The sequence below is a fragment of the Apodemus sylvaticus genome, chromosome 11 (assembly GCF_947179515.1).
Source record: "Apodemus sylvaticus chromosome 11, mApoSyl1.1, whole genome shotgun sequence".
Taxonomy (NCBI): Eukaryota; Metazoa; Chordata; class Mammalia; order Rodentia; family Muridae; genus Apodemus; species Apodemus sylvaticus.
The window spans coordinates 80,877,104-80,900,308 of record NC_067482.1 but is presented as its reverse complement, the minus strand read 5'-3'; the positions used below and the strand labels follow the sequence as shown (position 1 = coordinate 80,900,308).

The window sequence follows — 23,205 nt, the reverse complement described above, 5'->3', positions numbered from 1 at the left end:
TCAGGCTGGTCTTGTACTCATACAGATTCATCTGCCCTTACCTCTCCAGGGTTCTGATTAAGTCGTGTACTATCATGCCCAGCCTGCATAATTTCTAACCTGTTTGTTGTTGTTGTTTGACCTGAAAGCATTTTATTGAGAAATTTGGCATCTATGTTCATAAGGGATATTGGTCTACAATTTTCTTTTTTTCTTTCCTTCTTTCCTTCCTTCCTTCCTTCCTTCCTTCCTTCCTTCCTTCCTTCCTTCCTTCCTTCCTTCCTTCCTTCCTTCCTTTCTTTCTTTCTTTCTTTCTTTCTTTCTTTCTTTCTTTCTTTCTTTCTTTCTTTCTTTCTTTCTTTCTTAGGTCTAGGTGTGATTTAGGTATCAGGGTGATTGTGACATAAAAAGAATTAGGAAATGTTCCTTCAGTCTCTATTTTGTGGAACAATTTGAAGAGTGTTGCTGATTGTTTGAGCGTCTGGTGGAGTTCTCAGGGAGTCCATCTGGCCCTGGCTTTTATCAGTTGGGAGACTTTTAATTATGGTTTTTATTTCATTAAACATTATGGCCAGGCGGTGGTGGCGCACGCCTGTGATCCCAGCACTCCTAGGAGGCAGAGGCAGGCGGATTTCTGAGTTCAAGGCCAGCCTGGACTACAGAGTGAGTTCCAGGACAGCCAGGGCTACACAGAGAAACCCTGTCTCAAAAAAACCAAACCCAAAAAAACAAAAACAAAACAAAAAACAAACTAAACATTATGAGTCTATTTAAATTGCTTATTTGATCTTGATTTAACTTTGGTAGGTCATATATATCAAGAAATCCATCTATTTCTTTTAGGTTTTCTAGTTTAAAGTATGTCATCATTCTCTGGGTTCCCTCAATGTCTGTTGCAATGTACCTACCCCTTCTCTTTTTTAATAACAATTTATTCATTGTTTAGTTAGGATCTCATTCTGAAGCGCTGGGTTTCCTGGAACTTGTTATGTAGACCAGGCTGGCTTTGAACTCACAGAAATCCACTTACCTCTGCCTCCTGAGTTCTAGGATGGCTGTACCACATGTGTGCCTGATGCCTGCAGAGTTCAGAAGAGGGTGTCCAATCCTCTGGAACTGGAGTCCTCTGCAAGAGCAGCAGGTGTGTGAAACAGCTGAGCCATCTCTCCAGCCTGGTTTTATAGTTTTTTTTTTTTTCAATTTTCTTTTTTTGTTTGTTTGCATTTTTTGGTTTTTCGAGACAGGGTTTCTCTGTATAGCCTTGGCTGTCCTGGAACTCACTCTGTAGACCAGGCTGGCCTTGAACTCAGAAATCCACCTGCCTCTGCCTCCCAAGTGCTGGAATTAAAGGCATGTGCCACCACTGCCCAGCTTCAATTTTCATTGTGTGTGTGTGTGTGTGTCTGTGTGTGTGTGTTCATCTCTGTATTTGTATTCATGCACACTAACTGCAATATATATGTGGAGGTCAAAGGCCAACTTGTGGAAGTCATTTCTGTCCTTCTCCTATGTGGAGTATGAGGCTCAGACTGTTTGGCTGGCTTGGTAGCATAGCCTTTACCTGCTGAGTCACCCTGCTGGGCCATTCTAAGTTTTTAGAGCATACATTTTATATACCTTTTGTTAGTTCTAGTCCTAAGTCCAGTGTGGGTTCACTACTGTAAACCCTGGAGTTTCAAACCTGCCAGGCAACTTCTCAAAGAGGGAAAAAGCCCATGTGTTCTATTCTTCAAATGCTGCATCAAGGGGAACTATTTGTTAATTTCATTTTCAGATTACTCATTGCTAGTGAGTGAAAATACAACTAAGTTTTGCATTCCTGAAACTTTGGCAAACTCACCTATTGTTCTTATTTTTGAGTCAGGATTTTCTGTAGAGAAAGCCAAGCTATGTGCACACAGAAATAATTGTACTTCCTCCTTTCAATCTAGATGTCTTTCAATTGTGCTGGCTTGTACCTCCGTGCTGCATTGTCTACAGGTAGGGAGTGTGAGGACCTTTCTTTTCATCTTGGCCTTCATTGTGAAGTCTGATGTTAGCTCTTACAGTTTGTTTGTCGTGGATAGCCTTTACTAGAAAAGATGGTCAGCTTGGCCATAGTTTGGTACAGGGTGTAAGATGAGGATCTTGCTTCCCAGCCAATTATAACCTTCCTCCATGGTGTCCAGAGAACAGAGAACACTGTTCTTTTATTCCTATCTGCAAGTGCTTTTACTATGAAAGAGTGTTATATTTGTAAAATATATTTTCTGCATGTATTAAGGAAAGTTGTATTTTTGCTAAGTAACAAAACAATTTTGAACAAGTCTGAATACATATTTTAATTTAAAAATTATGTGTCCACATGTATGTGAAAGAGTGTGGGTTTTGTGCACATGAGTGCAGTATCCACTGAAACCAGAGGAGGGTATTAGATGCCCTGGAATTTGAGTTACAGGTAGTTGTGAACTGTCTGACCTGGGTGCCAGGAATTGAACTGAGTTCTTTGCAAGAGCAGTACAGGCTCCCAAACACCACACCAGCCAGGTGAGGTAATGCAGATCCTTATAGATCGCTGTACCAGGTCAGCCTGGTTGACATAGCAAGTACCAGGACAGTCAAAGCTACCTAGTGAGATTCTGTCTTTAAAACAACAGAGGAGTGACAGTGGTGTATGTCTTTAATCCCAACATTGGGGGCGGGGGGTGTTAGGGAGAAGTAGGATTTAAGGTGTGCACAACCGGGTTCTAAAATGTCTTTAAGTTTATTTTTATTATTTTTAATTGTAGGTGGGGAATGTGCACATTAGTGCAGGTGTCCTGAGACCAGGCCTGTTGGTTGCCCCTGGAGCTATAGTTCCAGGTAGTCGTGAGCTGCCTGATGTGGGTACTGGAGATTGTATATGGATCCTTTGGAAATGCTCTAAATTGAGGAGCCCCTTAGGGTGTTCTGGTTTTTACTGACACCTCAACCCAGTATTCCCCCCCCCCTCCACCCGCCCCCCAGGACTCACAGCTCAGTTCTTAGTATTCTGCTAGTTCACCTGAGTATCATCTAAGGATCTGTCTCTTCCTGTGCACTCCTCAAAGCAACTTCCCCTCTCTTCCTCCATATTTGATCACGCCCCTTCCTTCCTAGCACCTGGTGCTATAGTCACAGTAGGCTTGTCCAGCTGTGGTATCATCGTAACCTTTGGAGCCACAGTCACAGTAAGCTAATGCAGTGGGATTTCTAGTGTGATAAAGGGCAGAGAGACCAGGGATGGGGTCCATTTGCAAGTCCTGAGTTCTGCAGAAGTTCTAACTGCCTGTTAGGATTCTTGGGTCAACGGTAGTCTATGGAGACTTCTCTGTGTGCTGGCACTAGTATGGAGGGTTCCTTGCAAACAAGCCTAAGGCTCCAATCACTCACCCATTCTTGTTTTCTGGTGGGAGAGGTAGGATGCAGGAAGACCTGTGAGGATGATGTCTCCCAAGTTCAAGTGCAGATGTTCTAGACGCCATGCTGCTCATTCCATCACAACCTATCCTTGGTCCCTGCGAAGGGATGGTTACGTATCCTGTAACTAACTCAGTGCAGTTGTGTTCTAGAAGGTGGGCCTTGTGGGTACCATGAATCCTATTTTCTTTTCCAAGGTGGGTCTCAGCTTGGAGGGATGGGCCTGGCTTGAAGACAGCTCAGACTCAACAAGGGAACCCAGGGAGGAGAGTTCTTTTGATTGTCCCGGAAATCAATTCAAGGTGTGTGTGTGTGTGTGTGTGTGCGCGCGCGCGCATCCATGCTTCAGCTCTCTGGTGCTGTGCTCCACAAGGCTGGACCTCCCCCCAAACCATGGCCTGGTACCTACTCCATTTCTGTCGTGACATTTCCTTCTCTGTCTACCAAAGGCTACTTACTCCTAGTGTGGCTACCTAAGGAAGGCAGGAAAAGGCCCTGCCAGGGAAGCAGGTGATCAGGAGCTCAAGGAGGGCCCCTAGCCTAAATAATTCTCTAAGTTGAGCACAGAAAGGTCGCTTAATGTGGGAGTGGAGGTATCCTCTGGGTAAAATGTGTGTACTCACTCCCTGACTCACCAACACAGCAACACAGACAGTGCATGTATGCTGACAGTCACCTGTTGCAGACACCTACTTATTTATATATGCACTGCCCTTACACACACACTTTTACCTTGACACTAGACTAGATTTCATCCTGAGATATGCTTGTGTTTGTCTTAACTGTGTTAAGATGCTGAACTGAGAGATTTCGGCTTGGGTCACATAATTTAACTCTGTCTTTAAATATATGTATATTACAGAAGTGGGCTTGGAATAGTTATGTTTCTACCCAATCAGGAAAGGGCTGACTGTGATGGAAAGCTGCTGGTGTCAGAGTGTTTCCACCTGGGGAACACCCCCAGGTTTGACTTCTGCCCTTCACCCCGGTCTGGTTCACCCAGGCGGCTTGACACCAGGTGCCCGCTGGTTATGGACTTGTCATCTGAGCTGATGATTTTGTGGGACTATTTTTAAGTTCAGCTCCTTGGACTACACCCCGCCCCCAGTTCTGCTACTGGTTGCCTGCCTCTGCCTGTATCTCCTGGAATGCTGATTGGCAGTTAGGGCTGGGGTGGGGGCTGGGAAAACTGTTATAAAGCCTAAAGAGCTAAGCAAGCAGCTGTCACCTGGAGCTCCCGTGTCCCTTGCCACCATGGCCACCTACCGCCTAGTAATAGTTCGTCATGGTGAGAGCTTATGGAACCAAGAGAACCGTTTCTGTGGCTGGTTCGATGCAGAACTGAGTGAGAAGGGGATTGCGGAGGCCAGGCGGGGGGGCGCTGCCATCAAAGATGCCAAGTTAGAGTTTGACATCTGCTACACGTCGGTGCTGAAGCGGGCCATCCGCACCCTTTGGAACATCCTGGATGTCACGGACCAAATGTGGGTGCCTGTGGTGCGTACCTGGCGCCTCAATGAGCGGCACTATGGGGGCCTCACAGGCCTCAATAAGGCCGAGACGGCTGCAAAGCACGGAGAGGAGCAGGTGAAGATCTGGCGGCGGTCCTTTGACACCCCTCCACCCCCCATGGATGAGAAACACAACTACTACACCTCCATCTGCAAGGTGGGCCAGACGCTGGGACGCTGTGGGGTTGGGAGCCCAGGTGGGAGAGCTACCCAGTAAACACACAGACGGTCCTGTGCCCTTGTCCCCAGGACCGGCGCTATGTAGGCCTGAAGCCGGGGGAACTGCCTGCCTGTGAGAGCCTCAAGGACACCATTGCCCGGGCCCTGCCCTTCTGGAATGAGGAGATTGCGCCGAAGATTAAGGCTGGCCAGAGAGTGCTTATTGCAGCCCATGGGAACAGCCTTCGAGGCATTGTGAAACATCTGGAAGGTGAGGCCCACTCTCAGGAAAGATGTGAGACAGAAACCACTGAGGTTGATTTGTTGTGAAACAAATTTTACCGATGTCAGGGTTTCAAAAGTTGATGTGAGGTAAGAGTTTCGGAATACTTTGTGTGTGTGTCCCATTTCCAGTGTGCGATAGCACAGCGCAGCCGAGGCACCGGCGGGAGCGATTATAGGTAGAGCAGGCTTCCGACATTCACTGGGGAAAGGGGCCTCAGCTCTGTATCAACTGACTTGCTGCTGAACCAAGCCACCTGAGCTGTTCTAAAACTCTTGGTATCTCTCCTGATGCTGCCTGCATTTCTTCTTTGGCTCTCAAGATAGTCTATGTACAAAGTGCCTTGAATTTGAGGTCCTTTGCCTCAGGTGTGGGCTACAATACACAGCCCATCACCCAAAGCTGAGCCACCACATGTTCCCCCATCCCTCATGCTTCTCTAGGCAAAAAAAGCAGCCTGTGTGCAGATATGGAGCTACTTAAACCTTAGGCCTGTGGTAGTGCTCCCAGCTAAAGAGCAGGGCTGGTAGACAGGCCTGGAGGGGGCATTTTGGTGTACGGAGGTCACTAATTATGGTCCCTCTGGCTCTTAGACCCGAGAGGTCTATATTAGATTCTGGATGACCTTTAGACTTGGTGGGATCCTAAGAAAGGGCTGGGGTGTGATCCACTTCTCCTAGTAGCAACATGAGGGTAATGAGCCTATGTCTCCTCCCTGGGCTGTGTTCTGGGAAGGAGCACATTGGGTGTGCCTAGGGAAGACTCCCAGGTCTCCCTGGTTGGTAGGGGTGTGGTGGCAATCGCAAAGGTTGAGCTGCTATTCCAGGCAGGAGCTGCAGGAGCAGGCAGTGGGTCAGGTTTCCTGTTCCTCCCCAGTTCAGAATTTAGAAGCTCTAGAAACCAAATGTCTTCCAAACCCTCTTTAGCCTGGCCAGTTCTCGCTGAGCTGAGAGCAGGCGTGTGGCCACTCAGGTCACAGCTATTCGTGGAGGGTGTTCTTGTCTTCCTGTTGGGTTATTTCTGTAGCCAGCTCTCCCTTAACCTTTGGGTACATTTTGGTGGCCTTGCTCTCAGGGATGGGTTAGCTGGCAGCACCCCAGTACCATGGCCCACAAAGGCCATTCTGTATGCATCAAATGGAAGGGGCTAAAAACACTCTTCCTCTGCTTCAGGTATGTCAGAACAGGCCATCATGGAACTGAACCTGCCCACTGGAATCCCCATCGTGTATGAGCTGGACCAGGATCTGAAGCCCACCAAGCCCATGAAGTTCCTGGGAGATGAAGAGACAGTTCGGAAGGCCATGGAAGCCGTTGCTGCCCAGGGAAAGGCAAAGTGAGGGTGGACGGGGCAATAAAGTTACTTCTGCACAGTGCCAAGCTCGGCGTGGGCAAGCTGGGCCTACCCAGGCCAACTTATCAGTCACAGGACATCCTAGGCTCAGGGTTAGAACTATCCCCAGGTCACCATACAGAGGCAGAAGCCCAGCACCCACCCCAGGCTCCTGGGGGTGAATCAGGACTTTGCACACCCTTTGGAGTGTGACCAACCCCTGTGGTGGCTCTGGAGCTATGGAACCACTTGGTTCTATGAGGGACAAAGGCAACAAGTACAGCTCCTGGCCAGCTTCCTTCAGGCTGGCTTTGTGCTATCCCTGTGACCTCTTAGGTGGCACTAAGTGTGCCTTCAGGGCAGGACAAGCCTGGTGGACTAAGCCTGCAACAGCAAAGCTCAGAGGGCCTCCATAGCCTGGGCTCACCAGAATGCCTAAAGGACAGGCAGAGATGGGGAGGAAGGAGGCTTGACTGCCGTCAGGGGCTTCCTTGTGCATTTCCACTGCAGCCTGTCATGAGTCTGGGAGTCAAGCATGCCCATTCAGCATCCCCAGGCAGGTGAGTGCTGGACCACACTGCAGAGGTTCCTGGAAAAAACTGGAGCAGTGGCCTCTGCCGAACGGAAATGCACGAAGGCTCCAACATCAGTTGTATCACTTACACACCAGTTATCCCTGGCTGTCCAGGAACTGTGAAGACCAGGCTGGGCTTGTGACATGAGCTCAGGGCTCTACCTGCCTTGTGAGTGCTGAAATTAGGGGCAAGCACCACCATGCCTGCTTCCATTTATACTTCCTGGAGGAGGCTAAGCAGTCTGAGGGCACATATGTGTACACACATGTACACACTCAGGTGTGATGCAGAGGGCACATATGTGTACACACATGTACACACTCAGGTGCGATGCAGATACAGAGCCTAGGCTTGGATTTCTTCCCCATTCAGGTCACAAGGGGGCAGACGGGCTGGGGGCCCCTCTGCACTGCTTAGATGTGTTTATCAGGCAGATGGGCTGAGCCAGGGTATAGGACGCAACAGATGAACCACATGATGCATGTCTTTGATTTTGCACATTCTCAGAGATGGAAGCCCGGTCATCCCATCCCTCGTTCCCACAGCAGACACAGGGATAGAAAGGTAGGGAAGCCTCTGGTGAGAAAACCTCCCTGCTGTCAAAACTGTCATTGTCTATTCTGACTTTGGTCAAGATTTCTCTAAAAGCAATTCTAAGTTGATGATCCCCAAGGGCCTTTCTAACCAGCTGCAGCTGCCACCCTGAGAAGCCACACAGACAGAAGGGTGGATGTACACTGTGGCCCCAGATGTTCCTGCTCTGAGTCCAGTGTCTCAGTGCTGCTGTCCTTGAGAGAGGCCATCCAGAGCTGCTCACAGGTTAAGCTTGGCTCAATGCTATTCCCACTGGGGTCAAGTGTAAGGCTGGCAGAAGGGCCTAGAGGCTGCGGTAAGCATCTGGGGAGCAGTGGGTTACTGCTTCATCTGGGGTCACAGGAGCACTCAGGGCAGAGGAAGCCTTGTCCTCATTGAAGTCCCATTCCTGGAAGAGTGCCAAACACTAGCTCTTGGGCCTCCTCCTTAGACAACAAGGAAGCCACTTCTGGTGGAGAAGGAAGATAGGTCTCGCCTCACTCTATGAGCTCCACGTAGTTGGCAGGGAACATGCCAAAGTGGCCGTCAGGCCCATAGCCCCGCCACCAGCCTTCATCAATCACCTCGATGCCTGTGATTAGGTTCTCAGGGTCAAAGGAGATCTCTGTGTCGTCAGCTGCAGGAAAGGAAGTCAGGGTGTGGCATTTCAGGGCCTTGCTGTGCCCCTCGCCAGTCCCCAGGGAGGCCTGCCTTTCCTGCTGTAAAGGTCAGAAACTCTGTTTTCTCCTTAAAAACAGCCCGCTGCCATCCAGCCTGCAATCACTATGAGTGACTGCAGAGGCCAGCTCTCAAGGCACAGCTTCTCCAGGGCACAAGCCCCAGCCCATTCCCACGATGCCCCCTCAGGAAGGCCCAGAGCCATCATCCAGGCCTCACCTCTCTGATCAGACCTGAAGGCCTACAGTAAAGATGGCTCTAGGGACTCCTGCCCATGGATGGGGAGCAGCTGACGAGCCACACTGTTCTTCAAGACTGTGGCTCCAAGGCCATTCTCCTAAGGGCTTTCCATCTCACGTCTTTTCTTCCAGACGTCCTCTAGAGCTGACCTCCACAAAGCCCCTATACACACTTCTGTCCCCTAACCCCAGATTCCATGCCCTGTGATGGTCAGGTGAGGATCTTACCTGCCTGGTAGTCATACAAGGCCCGGGCGCACAGCCCTTGTCCACTGAGACCCTGGCTCTGCATGTAGCTGTCAATGTGTCCGGAGCCAGCCCCTTGCTGCTGTACCTGTCAGAATTTGAGAGAGATGGCATCACCCAGCCTCAGCCTTCTCCTGAGGTCAGATTAAGCTGGGGGCTGAGGCACAGGCACAGAATACAGGAGGGCTTCAGGCCTGACCCTTGTAGCACAGCTCTCGTCTCAAAGGCAGCTCACAGCTGCAGGGAGCTCTGGGCATCTTAGCACCAAGCAACAGGAGCCCCAGCTCCCATACCCCGAAGTGCAGCACGGCTCCAGGTCAAGGAATGCACTCGCCAGTGGGCTGCTTCCTCCCACGCTCAAGGCCTGGATTCTATCATCCACACCACAGAACACAATGATGCTGTCTGTGCATGGCTGCGTCGTGCTCTCAGGGAGCCATTTCCAGAGCTCCCCGCTGACGGCCATGCCGACCTTGTCTTTAGGAAGCAGCGAAGGAAGGGGCTGGAGAGATAGCCCAGGAGCTAAGAGCACTTGGGGCCCTTGCAGAGGACCTGGGTTTGGTTCTCAGAACCCACATGGCAGCTCACAACTGTAACGCTAGTTCTAGGGGATGATACTCTCTCTGGCTTCACACACATACATACGTATGCAGGCCAAATGCTCATACATATAAAATAAGATAAAAAAAAAAAGTTATAAAGAACAATCAAACAAACAAACAAAACCCCACCCCACCCCTAGTACCGTAAAATGTGCCACAGGAAACAACCCTATGTCTACAGCCCCACCCGTACCCCCACTAGGGACCCACCAGTGGTGGCTCCTCATAGAGGGCGTCCTGCTCTGGGGGTACTTCGTACGTAGGTTCTTCTTCTGTCTGCGCTGAAGACAGAGTGCTAGGTGCCGGCTCCTCACGCACACCTGCAGCAAGGGACAAGGCAGCCTGTGACCTTCACTTCTCCTCCGGGCAGGGCCAGGGCTGTGACAAAGGTCTTACCTGCTGCAGGCCGTGAGACGGGAGAAGTGGGCTCTCGGCCGTAGGAGGCTTCTGGCTGAGTGAGCTGCTTCTGCAGGAAGGGGCTCCTCAGCTTCCCTGAAAAATCCAGCAAATGCCTCATGCATTACTTCAGACACAACGCCTGCAGTCAACAGACCTGCCTAGGGGCACCTGAAGGAGGGCCTGGCTTGTGGTGAAGACTCCAGACTCCAGAGCGTGAGACTATGTGATAAATCTGTGAGCCACAGAGACCTCTGTTCTTTAGTGGTCAGAGAGCAGGACATGAGGGGACACCTGGACTCGAGGTGGCTCTCCTTACTCATTTGTCCTGTCACCCTCACTGGCGGCCCCTGCATGGGGCTCTGGCTTGCCCTCAGTCCACCCTGCTGTGTGGCAGTCCCAGAGGAGGTCTCACCTGGCTGAGAGCTGGACATAGAGGTGGTGGACATAGCCCTCTCCTTCTGCTTGAAGATCTCTCGCGGGTGTGGGGCATGCTGCTCCTGGGGGAAGTACAGAAGCAAGCCCTGAGCCAACCGCTTCCACCCAGGAAGCAGGCTCTCAAGCTCTGTTAACAGTGTGTGGGGTGGGCTAGCAGGGGGTTGAGGACGCAGAGGAGCTGACAGGGCCCCCAGAGCTGCTTTCCTGCCTTCCCCCACTGGTTCTCAGATGTGCAGAGATGCACCTCAGGCTACGCCTTCAATAGAACATCAAGGATTTCACCAAGTGGCCAAGACAGACCCAAACCGCAGCTCCCATCCTGGGTCCACGAAGAGAAGCCTCAAAACTTACCCACTCCGGTCTGTTCCTTGAAACTGCTTCTTGCTCCAGCTCGCCCGTCCTGCAGGAAGGGCTGAAATTAGAGGGGCTGAGGCTCCTTGGCAGCCCCTCATGCTGTTCCCTCAGTGGCCCTGCCTCTCAGAGCAGGTGAGCTCTGGGACAGCTGTAAGCACCAGTGTAAGGTGGGCTAACCTCGGGGGTCCAGACGCTCTGTGCTGTTCCTGGTAGCGCTGCTCACGGCGGGCAGCCTCCTGCAGCTCTCGCTCACGCCGCTCCTCCTCCAGCCTCCGCCGCTCCTCTTCAGCCCGCCGCTTCTCCTCCAGGCGGCGGTTCTCCTCTTCCTTCTGCAGAGGGATTGCTCACTCAGCCATGTGCAGACAGCGCCCTTGGCCTCAACCGTCAGGGACTTGGTCAAGGAAGGGACACTAGAGCCCATCACACCCTGTAACTTCCTTACAGATGCCTTCAGTTTAACTGGCTGTGAAGGGTACCTCCCAGAAGGATGCCTGTCGGTGCGCCCCCTCCACCACGGCCGTACTCACCTCAGCTTTGGCCCAGAAGTTATCCTTGCCAACTCTCTTGATCTCAGATACGGCGTTGGTCTTCTGGTACACAGAGCCCTAGACACAGCACAGTACACGCTCGAGGTCTGGCGCCACGTGGAAGGTCACGCATGCGCTGGGGCAGGGTAAAGGGATTTGCCAGCTCTAGAGAACAGGAGAACCCTAATAGGGCTGCACTTGGTAGGCTCAAGGGAGCCTGGCCTGCCACCCACAAGGAGACACAAGATGTTCAGAAAAAGTCTAGGAGCACCCAAGAGGTTGAGGCAGAGGGTTCTTGAGTTCAAGGCCAGCCTGGCCTATGGAGCAAGTCCCTGTCTCAAAAAAAAAAAAACAACAAAAAAAAACCTAAACAAAAGCTGGAGAGATGGCTCAGCTGCTAAGAGCACTTACTGCTCTTGCAGAGGGCCAGTTCAGTCCCCAGTGCCCACATGGAGTAACCACTTTAACTCCAGTTCCGGAGGGGCCCACACCTTTTCTGTTCTCTGCAGGCACAGTATACATGTAGTGCACATACATATATGCAGGCAAAACACATAAAATAAAAATACTTCTGAAAAACAAAAGCCCAGGGAAGCCATGCAGTAAGAACATGGCACTCTGAGAACACTGGGTATGTGTGCAAACATGCGCCTCTGGTGGAGACTGGGCACAGGAGATGATTCTCACCCTAGACTCCCTAGCTCTAAAGCAGGCTGCTGCTGACAGCTGACAGCATCCAGGAGCGTCACCATGGTCCCAACAGTATGACTAAGTGGTGTGCAGCCAAACGCGCCACGGGATGGCAGAAATGCAAATCCGTAAAGCCACCAGACGTGCTTCACGACGGCTCCTGCCAGGGCCCGTGCAAGCCATGTAGACACTGTAGCCTGTAGACTGTCTCAGCTGCAGACAGCAGCTGAAGGGCCCCTGCCAAGCCCGTGGGGCTGGTGCCCACCAGGGCTGAGGATCTATCTAAAGATGCCAGGCAGCAGGATTAGTTACCTAGACATTAGAAACTACATTTCTGGCCCCTTTCTCAGGCATGGAAAAAGGTACTGGGTGGGCGGCACTCACCACGGGGGCCTGAGGCCCTGCATCCTGGAAGCAGCTGCTTTCCTTATGGAAGCTGTAGTTGGCCCCAGAGGCCTTGGCAACCTTCTCCATGATGCACTCAGGCTCCACATCCTCCTCAGCCCGGGCGTTGATGGTCACATGGGCACCCTAGAGCAGAAGCAGCACTTAAAGCACAGGCTTTGCAGGTTTAGGAGAGCACAGGCCAACATCCTACTTGTTCACACAGCAAAGGCCACTGCTACACACAAGACACGCGTCAGGAGACACCAGGGCCTGCTCTCCCCAGCCCTGGATGTTATATAGTTCCTGACACCAGAGCCCCCTCTTCCCAGCCGTGGATGTTATATAGTTCCTGCTGAGTTCAATTCGTGCTCAGTCGCCTTCCATCTATCCCTTTCTGGGTAGCTGACCTGTGACTCATTAACTGTCACTATACATCTAACATTCTTGGAAGCTCACTGAGGATGCAGGCTCAGTAGCAGAGTGCTTGCCTACCTAGCATATGAGAAGACATCTTTGATCTCAGCACTGCAAAAACCTTAAAACTTAATTAAAAACTTAGAAGTTTCTGTCACCCACCAGACAAGAGGACTAAGGTTTGTCTAAAGTCATGTGGGCAAAAACTAAAGCCAGTCTCAAGTCTTCTTGCCAGGAACCAAGGAAATGCAAAAAGTTAGCTGAAAATTGAGTTATAAATTGTGATAAAAAATGTCTTAGAGATTGGAAAAAATTACAGCTGTAGCATGAGTGACAATGGTTGAAATAACGGGCAGGGAAGGAATGCATCAGAGGATACATGGGGCTCAGAGTGCATGGGGCAGGGCATCAGAGGATACATGGGGCTCAGAGTGCATGGGGCAGGGCATCAGAGGGTACATGGGGCAGGGGCACTGACAGCTTGTTCCTTCCTCCAGGTCTTGCTATATACACGCTTTTGCTTTTAGTTTTATGAGACCAGAGGCTTCACTGTGCAGCCCTAGCTGGCCTGGAACTCAAAGAATCTGACTGCTGCAGCAGCCTTCTGAGTGCTGGAATTAAAGGTCGGAATCACCATAACATTTGCTGCTAAACCTTTCAGACAGAGCAATCATGACAAAACAGAATCCAGGGCTTAAGCCCCGCACTCCACCAGCAGCGCCGGAGAGGTCCTTACCTTGCCCACACTGAAGCCAACTAGAGGTGGCTCTGCCCCACTGTCCCAACAGAACACAGTTACAGCCCTGCTCCTGACTGAAGTCCCTTTCCAGTTCACCTGGACCAGGAGTCCCCTGGGGCAGGGCTGGCTCGGCTCCTACCTTCAGGAAGTTGGCCATGGTGCTGACGTGGTTGGCACATGCTCCTTTCCGCACATCATTCACACCTTCGCCCGTCTGCAACACAAGCACAGACTGCATGACCCAAGACTCTCCAAAGCCACTCCCTGGCCCATAGTCCCAGGAACCCAACAGTGTTCCTAGCTCTCCTAGGTGGTATTCCCTAGTGCCCACCCCCCACTCCAGCCAAAGCCAAAGCCATTCTCCCAAATGAGTCCCATGGATGAGATCAGTCCTCCCACTTTCCAAGGAGCTCAGGATGCTCTTCGAGAAGTATGGCTGCTGGCTTCCCATGTGGGAACATTTCTCAAACATTCCTGATCCCCAGCTAGAGGGACATATTCTCTATGTTGGAGCTCCTATCTCTACACTCCCACCCAATGCTCCTGAACACAGCTTAGCCCCTCTGCTCCATCAGAACTACCACTGGGAAGGAAACAGGGTGGGGCTTTATTTTTTGTAATCATTTCTATTCCATTCTGCAGGAAATCATTCTGGGCTTGGAGCCATTTATATTCCTTGGTTCACAATGATGAACAGTCCAATCTGCTCCTTCGCCCATTTACAACTAACAGGTCTATTGACCTACTGAGTGGTATCTGTCCCCAAGGTTCAGTCAGAGGTAAGCACAGAAAGACTTCCCCAGTGGCATCAGGAGCTGGATTCACATACCCAGTTGATGAGGACAAACTTGGGCAGGCCGGAGTTGGGGTCCTTCACCCTGCAGAAGGCGTACATCACCTTGCCGCTGTTGAGCTCCTCCACCAGCTCCTCCAGGCCTCCCTCTGCAGAGTCACAGGAAGGCTCAGAGGCAGCCTGCCCCCCTGCCCCCTGGTGCCTGGGACAATTCTACATCAGTGCTCACCCCGTCTGCCTGCCTGCCTGCCTGCCTGCCTCAGGATCTCTCTGGCTCCAGGTTTAAAACCAATCTCCTAAGGACGGACATGCGGCTCAGCGGTGGAGCGCCTGGCTAGCATGTATCAGGCCCTCCTTCAGTCTCCAGCACCACAAGATAATAAGCAAATAGATAAATGAATACACAACCAGATTCTTGGGCATCAACCCCACTCAGCTGATTTAGCAGAGTTCTGACCAGCATGTTAGGTGACTTTTTGTTTTTAACCACATAGGTTTTGTTTATTTGTTTTTTAAACCACTTCTCTAAACTGAGAAGGGAACTAGATTTTTTAAAAAAATGTCAGTTTTACTCTATTTACCTTTTCTTCTTCCTTTTTTTTTTTTTTGCTTTTGTGACAGGTCTTCCAGGTTGTCCTGGAACACTGTATGTAGACCAGACTAGCCTCAAACTAACAGACATAAAGTTGTGTGCCACCGTGCCTGCATATCTGTGACAATTTTACCAAGGAAGGCCTGGGACAATGGGCCTCCTAACGTTTCCTTGTCATGTCCACTCAGATTCCAGGACACCAGAGCCAGACCTTTTTGGAACATTCCTAAGATGAATGATTGGCTCAACTCTCACATCTGGGCTGGACGGGGTCAGGGCGAGCTGCCCTAGGCTGTCTTCCTGACACTGTGCTGCACCTGCAAACTTGCCAGCTCACAGCAGAACCAGGCCGGGCAGTTCAGCCACAGGGCTCCACAGAACCCAGGGCAGGCAGAATGCTGATGAGCCCCAGGGTCCTGCTTTGTGCCATCAGGAAGCTAGGAATGCTGATATCTACAACTCGCAGGCACCTACCCTGTCACATGAAATGACCATTTGGTGGCGATTCTACAAAGGGGATGTATAAGCAAGAATGGCTCAGAGTGGAAGGGGACTTTTCTACCAACAATAGTAACTAAAACCATACTCTCATTGCCTGAGCAGAGAGCGTGTTCCGGTGTCCACTGGGATCTAGGAGTAGGGGGTGGCTAGGCAGGCCCCACAGACAGTCCTGCCAGCCTCACGCAAGGGGAAGAGTCAGGGGTTTCAGCGGACAGGTCTGTTGCAGAGCTCGACCATCTCTGACCAGCTGACTTGCCAGTGCATCCCTAGAGCAGACAGAAGTATTCCTTCTGGATCTCTGACTATGTCACGGTCCTCATGACCGCTTGCAGCAGCACTGCCTCTCTCTAATGAGGGTCAGGCTCTTGGATGTAGCTGCCCAAGACCAGAGCGGGACAGAATCAGTGAACGTATTTGTAGGCCTTCAACTGCGCCAGCTTCAAGGCTGGCAGCTTCACTGTGCAGTGCCCTGGATGAGGGCTGCCTGTGAGTTGGAAAGCAGGCCTCTTCTCAGCCGGCAGCACAGCCTCAGCCCAGCCAGAGAACAATGTTCTCCCTCCGAAAATGCGCGCTGCATCAGTGTGTCCTGGCTGCCATGGCTCTGGGCCTGAGCCTGGCTGATGCCAGTCCACATTCAGATCAGGAGTAGGTCTTAATGGAGCCAACTTGGCACAAGGTCTGCAGGAAAACTCAGCTGGGGAAGGGTCACTGCAGCTGAGCTGGAGTCCTCTTTCTGCTCCTGTGATGGCCTGAACATCAGCTGTGGTGGCCCAGAGTTGGTCACACTTCTCCCTTTGTCACCTCACTATGATACTGTTGTTTGGGTTCATACTCACCCCCTGTGCCAGCCACACGGATGTCATTGCTGTTGCCTTCATAGGTAAACAGAGCCCTGCAAGGAAACGAAAGTGGGCTCTGTGAGCAGCACCCAGGGCTCTGTGCCTCCTCTGCACCTCCTACAGCAGGCGCAAACTGCTCCGCATTGCCAGCGACTACTCGACGGCTACTGTAAGGCCAGCTACAGCACCTACTATAGGAAGGCCCCGGGACAGGGAAGGGCACACATCCATATACTCAGGGGAGGAGAAAAGTCTGAGAGCTATGTGCTCTTGCTGTACGCTAGTGAGTAAAACACTCAGCTAGCTTTCAGGCACATTAATTTCAAAAAGCAAAAGATGTCTTCATAGTCCTGAATCCAAACACCTAAAGGAGAAGCAGGAAGGAGAGGTGCATTGCGTACTCCTGGGTGTGTACTGGCTCTGCCTTCTGTAGCCAGAGGAGGGTAAGCAGCAGGGCTTCCTGTCTTGAGATTCTCCTGGCAAACAAGCAGTTTACACCACACAGATATAGCAGCAGAAAGTAGACAATGACATAACACTGAATTCAAGTTAAGACCACAAAGTCACCAAGCCTCTAATGGACAGCTGCCATGTTCGCCATCTAGCAGAGCCTTAACGTGATATGGTGACCCAAAGCTGGGTGTGCAGAACTATTCCTAAGACTCTGGAGATGATCTTAGCTTATACACTTGTTCTCTAGAAGTAGTGAGGAAACACAGTGAGTTTGGGCTAAAGAAGTCATTGACCAGAATGAAGGTTACTGAAAGAGACCAACCCTGAAGAGGTGGTCCTCTTCAGGCAAGCTGTACCTGAGGGTCACAACATGGGGCCCTGACATTAGCATGAATCTTGCACCAATACTAACAACCCTAGCAAGGACTGGGCAGTGGTGGCGCATGCCTTTAATCCCAGCACTCTGGGAGGCAGAGGCAGGTGGATTTCTGAGTTGGAGGCCAGCCTGGCCTACAGAGTGAGTTCCAGAACAGCCAGGACTATACAGAGAAACCCTGTCTTAAAAAACCAAGAAAACAACCCTAGCAAGGCTGACAGGCACGAGATACAGGGACTGACCCAAGTGACAGCAAATCTGTCTGTTGTCTCTCGGCCGAGAGGCAGGTGGACAGATGCCCAGACTAAGTTCTAAGAGGTTGTCAGTGGTATGATCAGAGGCGTGTCCAGAGAGTCAGTGAGACAGACCTACTAGGCACGGCTGCAGACAGGAGACACTGCTGCCCAGAGCAGAGGAGTCTCCAAAGTGACGCCCGAGCCAACCAGGGCAGTGACTTGGGAGGCACATTTGATACTCGAACTGAGTTGGTAGAGCTCTCTGGAAGAAACAAGTGCCTTTCTCTTGGTGATGAGCCCTGGCAGTCACGGCAAAGGGACAAGAAGCAGCAGAAGACGACAGAAGTGATCCAGCAGCAGAGAAAGGCCTTCTTGCTTGCTGTCTGCGATATAGACCTCCGACCTCGCCTCACATTCTCTTGTGTTCTATTTGAAATCACCATCAGGAATGTTTTTCAGTTTAAGTTAGGCACAGCTGTGTATGCTTGGTAACCCCAGCAACAGGAGGCAGGGATGGGGCAGAGGCAGATAGATCACAAGTTCAAGGCCAGTCTGGACTATATGGAAAGATTCTGGCTCAAACAAAACAACAAAAATAAAACCCTATCAAGACTGAGGAGGTGGCTCAGCTGATAAAGTGCTATGATGCAGAGCGTGAGGACAGAGAGGTCCGTCCCTAGTTCCCATGGGAAGCCAGACGGTGTTGATAGCCCCAGTGCTGGTGAGACAGACACATAGACCCTGGGGTTTCCTGGCTACCCAGTGTGGCAGAATAAGACCCTATCCAGAAAGGAAGGAAGGGAGGGAGGAGAGGGAGAGGAGGGGAAGAGAGGGGAGGAAAGGAAGAAAGAAAGACAGACACAGAAAGAAAGGAAGGAAGGAAGGAAGGAAGGAAGGAAGGAAGGAAGGAAGGAAGGAAGGCAGGCAGGCAGGCTGGAGAGTCAGCTCAGTGGCTAAGAGCCCTTTCTTCTCTTGCAGAGGTCCTAGATTTGGTTCCCATCATTTACATGGTGACACATCACCGTCTGTAAATTCAGTGGGAACCCACACCCTCTTTTGGCTTCCTGAGGCACCAGGCATGCACATGGTACATACACATATATGCAGACAAACATTTTACACATAAATCTTTGGGGTTTTTTTGTTTTGTTTTGTTTTTGCTTTTTCAAGACAGAGTTTCTCTGTGTAGCCCTGGCTGTCCTGGAACTCACTTTGTAGACCAGACTGGCCTCGAACTCAGAAATCTGCCTGCCTCTGCCTCCCAAGTGCTGGGACTAAAGGCATGCGCCACCATCGCCCAGCTTGTTTTGTTTTTCACATAAACCTTAAAAAAAAAAAAAACCTAAGGTAAGGCAGAGAGGGACTAAGGAAGGCAATCACTGGCCTCCACACACACACCTGTGTCCCTGTGAATTCATATACTCACACATACACACATACACATATCACCCCAAAATAACATTTCCAGTTCAGAGATTTTTTTTTTCTTACCTTCAACAGAGCCCCACTTCTTTTAAATCAGTGTGAACAAAGCATGGTGCATGGGCTGTGTACAGCAAGAATGCACCTTCCCATGCAGCCACTCTCCAGGTATGTGCATGCTGACTGGACTGCAGCTGTGATCAAGGTCCGACCCACGGAACTTACCTTCCATACACCTGATGCTAACGTACACTCAGGGACTAAAGGATGCACAGATGTAATAGGAACCAGATGAGCACAGGCCAAGCCAAGCTCGTCGGGGAGGAGGCTGAGGCTAGATTTTAGATGAGAAACCAAAGCTATGGTTCTGGTCCACAGTGCCATGGTACTACCAAACTGAAGACTACCTCTTTTTGACAGTCTCTTTTACTGCATGGCTTAATCCATCCATCAAAGCATATGACAGCTAGGCACAAGGGACAGACACAGGTCTACCTGACCATGGTAGGGAAGCGATAAAGAATACGCGCGCACGCACACACACACACACACACACACACACACACACACAGTCCATGAGGGTTCCCAGCATGTGTCTTCTTTGTATCACAAGGAAATGAGACTGAGAGAGAGGACAAAGTCACTATAACCTTAGTTTCAGGGGATTCAACACTTTTCTGGCTTTCTGAAGGCTCCAGGTATGCATGTGGTCCACATACTAGGAATTCAGGAGGACTCTCTCAGAAGAGAACCCTAGCATAGACACATGAAGGACAAGAAGCAATCAAGACGATGTGTAAGTATGTTCCATACAGGGGAAGTAGCAAGATCAGAGGTTCTGTCTGATGAGGAACTAGCAGGCAATTTTGAGGAAGAGAAAGACTTCGGTACAAGGGTGGTCAACAGGTGTGGCCAGAGCAGTAAGCAGGAGGGGCAACAGGAACCAGGTCAGACACAGCAAGAGTCTGGGCTTTACACAAAGTGCAACAGGAAGCCACTACATTTATGGGCTGGGAAGTTAAGATGGCCAAGATAGTCTCTCAGTTAGCGAGTGGGGACCTGCCACAAAATCTTGCTGAGTAACTCCTGAAATGGCTGTGACAGTGAGGGTGGAGGCCAGAGGCTCGTCCAACTGGAGTGGCAGCACCGTCTGCATGCAGTGCTGTCGGAAGCTGGGCAGCAGTGTGGCTGCTGGGGCAGATGAACACTGCACGGGGAAAGAGCAGGCTCTGCACCCTCAGAAGGAACAACGGGTGGGTGAGGCAAGGCAACGTCAGACCAAAGTGGAGCAGATGATTCTAGCAGGAGGCTCAAGGTGTGCTCAGGAGACAGACACAGATGAGATCATAGCCAACCTGGTCTACACAGTGAGTTCCAGGCCAGCCAGAGCTACATAGTCTCAGAAGCAAGAAAGCTAGGTCAGTGAAGAGTTATAAGCATGGGTGAAGTGCACTGCTAGCTAGGTTGTGAGGTATCACTTCCCAAACAGTGATGGTTCCTGAGAAGACTAGAGGGCCAAAAGATAAAGAGATGATAGATAACACAGTAGAATAGACAGTTGGTCAGAGTCCTGCAATAGGGGAAGTCTGTAGGGAAGACTCAACCCAGGCAAACTCAGTATGGCACCCCTTAGTGCTGACCACAGGGTGGTCCCACCAGAAGTCCAAGGTCCAGTTTGTATTCCCTAGAATTTGTTCTCTTGCCATACTCATCATATTTCTCCGAAACTGAAGCACTAAAGACTGGTTAATGGAAGCATGCTAAGTAAGCGGAAAGTGAAAGAGAATTACTATGGACTGGTATGCATGCAGCAGAATGCTGAAGAGGCTCAGCAGGGTCGCTCCAGAAACTTCAGATCCTAGTTCACAGTACTGCAGTGCCCGAGAAAAATGCATTGCGGGATGAAACCTACACACTGATGGCCTGGCAGACGGTGACCAGGGGTGGTGGAGGGAGGATGCGGCCTTTTCTCAAACAGGTGACAGGATCCCATTTTCAGTTCCCTTTCTATAATTCAGAACTGTGATCTAAGAGAACCAGGGACCCGGATCTCCCACATCCTTGCCTGAGCCCTGTCTGAGCTCATGACCTCAACTCCACTGCTTACGCCGCTTTCGAGGCCTATTCCTGAACTCAGGGTTTAGAAGGCGTGGTTTCCGCCTTCTAGAGAGTTGGGGAACTGCGCGGGACCCCTTTGTCCAGGGAAGTCCCAGAAATGCAAAGAGCCTGGCGGAAAGAAAGCACAACCAGAGACCTTCAAGAGACTCCCAAGGCAGAGCCGACCACTAGGTGGCAGGGGAGAGGCCCGGGGTTGTTCGCTGGGGGACAGCGGTGGCGAGGGTGGGGTGGCACCTCGTTAGGCTTCAGGAAGGTGGACAGGTGATCCTGCAATACTACGGCCCCGCCGCGACCTCCACCTTCCCGCTCCGGCGCCTCTCCGGCCCCGCCTTGCTGCCTACCAGTCGGTCGGGGATTTCTCGGTGACCACACGCACGTAGGCTTCCTGCAGCGCCGGCCCGTTCCGGCTCAGGTTCACCGCCATGGCACGCCCCACAGTCCCAGCGATGCAGCACCTTCAGCCTTCTGCCGGCCTCCAGTGACGGCCGGAAGCCCCGCCCCGGAGGCCGGAAGCATCGCCTCTGACGTAAAGAAGCCGCGCCCAGGAGGCCGGAAACGGAAGTAGGGAAATTGCGAGCTAGTCTGCCGGTAAACTTGAGGCACGGTGGCTGCTGGAGCATGGAGATCCCCGAAAGGCGGGCGTTGGTCCTCATCCGCAGTCTGCAGGGCGTGGGCTCGAGTTAGAGCGCACGCTGATTCTTTTCTCATTCTGGTCTTAATGTACTTTGTTTGAGAAATTTAGTCTGCGAGTCGGACGTGATGGCCTACGCCTTTAACGCCAGCTTAGGCCGGTGAAGTTCAGGACAGCGAGGGTTATACAGAGAAGCCCTGTTTTGAAAAGGAAGAAAGGGGATTAATCTGCGGTGTCAGGTGTGGAGGGAGGTACGAACCTGTGATCCTAGCACGCAAGAGGCAGAAGCTTGAGTTCTAGACCGGCCTGAGCATTAGCTAGACCATCTAAATACAGTAAAATGAGATATTCGATGCGATAGTGGGGTAATGGAGAGAACCTGCTTTGTGCTTCGTTCTATTTCAAAACAGCTGCCTGAACTTCCTATTATTACAGACCGTAATCTGTAGTCGTAAACTAAAATGAACCCGTAACTTCTCTAAATTGCTTTTATTTAGGGTATTTTATCGCAGCAACAGAAATGAAACTAGAACAGTGGGAGTTGAAGTTACACTTAAAACGCTGGGGCTGGAAGACCAGGGTTGGTGGTTCATGTCTTTAATCTCAGCACTGGGGAGGCAGAGGCAAGCCTAGTCTACATAGTTGATTTCCAAGTCATTGAGTGACCCAGTCTCAAAGACAAAAAAGGGGCGTGGGGGCACTGGAGAGATGGTTTGGTGATTACCAGCACTGGCTACTCTTCCAGGGGAACCAGGTTCAATTCCCGACACCCATGTGGCAGCTCACAACCCTCTGTAACTCCAGTCCTAGCCCTCTTCTAGTCTCTGCTGGCACTAGGCATGGCTGTGGTGCACTTAAACAATCACACAATATAAAAATAACATGGAGCCGGGCGGTGGTAGCGCACGCCTGTAATCCCAGCACTCTGGGAGGCAGAGGCAGGCAGATTTCTGAGTTCGAGGCCAGCCTGGTCCTCAGAGTGAGTTCCAGGACAGCCAGAGCTATACAGAGAAACCCTGTCTCGAAAAAACCAAATCCAAAAAAATAAATAACATGGGCGTGGCGGTACATGTTTTCACTCCCTGAACCCGGGAAGCAAAGGCGGGTAGATATGAGTTTGAGGCCAGCCTGCTCTACATAGTGAATTACTGGCTACAAGTGAGTCCCTGCCTCAGAAAGTATTAAAAAAGAAACGTAAAGCAAGTCCAAATCTTCCGAGAGAGGTAACATTGTGTGTGTGGTTTATGCACTTGGGTGGGAGTGTATGCATACTAGTGTGCTGTTGGAGGCCAGAGGACATTGTCAGGTGTCCTGCTCTTTCACCGTCCACCCTGTTCCTTAGAGGCAGGTCTCTTACTGAGCCTGGAGCCTGGCTGGTAGCCAGCAAGCCACAGTAGTCCTGTCTGCTGCCTCTCCACAATACTGACGTTATATACAGAGCCAAACCCAGCTCTTTAAGCCAGTCAAACTGGGTGTTTGAACTCAGGTCTTCAAGCTTGAGCAAGAAGTGCGCTTTCCCACTGAGCCATCCCCGCAGCCCCAACAGTCATTTATTCTTCACAGATAACTTAAACCAGTGTTCTCAACCTTCCTAAGGCTGTGATGCTTTAATAGTTTCTCGTGTTGCGATTACCACCCATTAAAATTATCTCATGGCTGCTTCATAACTAATTTTGCTGTTATGAATGGTAATGTACATATCTGA

At 51.0% G+C, this 23,205-nt stretch overlaps 3 protein-coding genes across 5 annotated transcripts in view; 1 reads left to right on the top strand and 2 right to left on the bottom strand.

The window, feature by feature from the left end:
• Positions 1-4,595: 4,595 nt before the first annotated feature.
• Positions 4,596-6,806, top strand: Pgam2 (phosphoglycerate mutase 2). Its single transcript, XM_052198251.1, has 3 exons — positions 4,596-5,064; positions 5,157-5,337; positions 6,522-6,806. Exons 1-3 carry the CDS (start codon positions 4,651-4,653, stop codon positions 6,686-6,688), a joined length of 762 nt encoding a protein of 253 aa, XP_052054211.1. The 5' UTR covers positions 4,596-4,650; the 3' UTR covers positions 6,689-6,806.
• Positions 6,807-7,722: 916 nt separating this feature from the next.
• Dbnl (drebrin like) lies at positions 7,723-21,366 on the bottom strand. 2 transcript variants are annotated; one of them, XM_052198239.1, is made up of 13 exons: positions 21,211-21,366; positions 16,262-16,317; positions 14,369-14,481; positions 13,679-13,753; positions 12,384-12,530; positions 11,310-11,387; positions 10,960-11,111; positions 10,780-10,840; positions 10,406-10,490; positions 9,991-10,086; positions 9,805-9,914; positions 8,975-9,080; positions 7,723-8,466 (listed from the first exon to the last, which is right to left on the bottom strand). In XM_052198239.1, exons 1-13 carry the CDS (start codon positions 21,291-21,293, stop codon positions 8,327-8,329), a joined length of 1,302 nt encoding a protein of 433 aa, XP_052054199.1. In that variant the 5' UTR covers positions 21,294-21,366; the 3' UTR covers positions 7,723-8,326. The 2 variants fall into 2 exon arrangements, with proteins under 2 accessions (XP_052054199.1, XP_052054200.1); XM_052198240.1 differs by having other exon boundaries at positions 10,780-10,828; positions 21,211-21,365.
• A 95-nt stretch (positions 21,367-21,461) lies between these two features.
• The window catches only part of Ube2d4 (ubiquitin conjugating enzyme E2 D4 (putative)), a 29,747-nt gene continuing 28,003 nt past the window's right edge, over positions 21,462-23,205 (bottom strand). The window contains exon 8 of one of the 2 annotated variants that reach the window (XM_052198258.1): positions 21,462-21,697. In XM_052198258.1, the coding sequence (XP_052054218.1) occupies positions 21,634-21,697 (64 nt within the window). In that variant the 3' untranslated portion in view covers positions 21,462-21,633. The remainder of the gene's footprint in view (positions 21,698-23,205) is intronic. The other variant, XM_052198257.1, reaches the window with a different exon arrangement.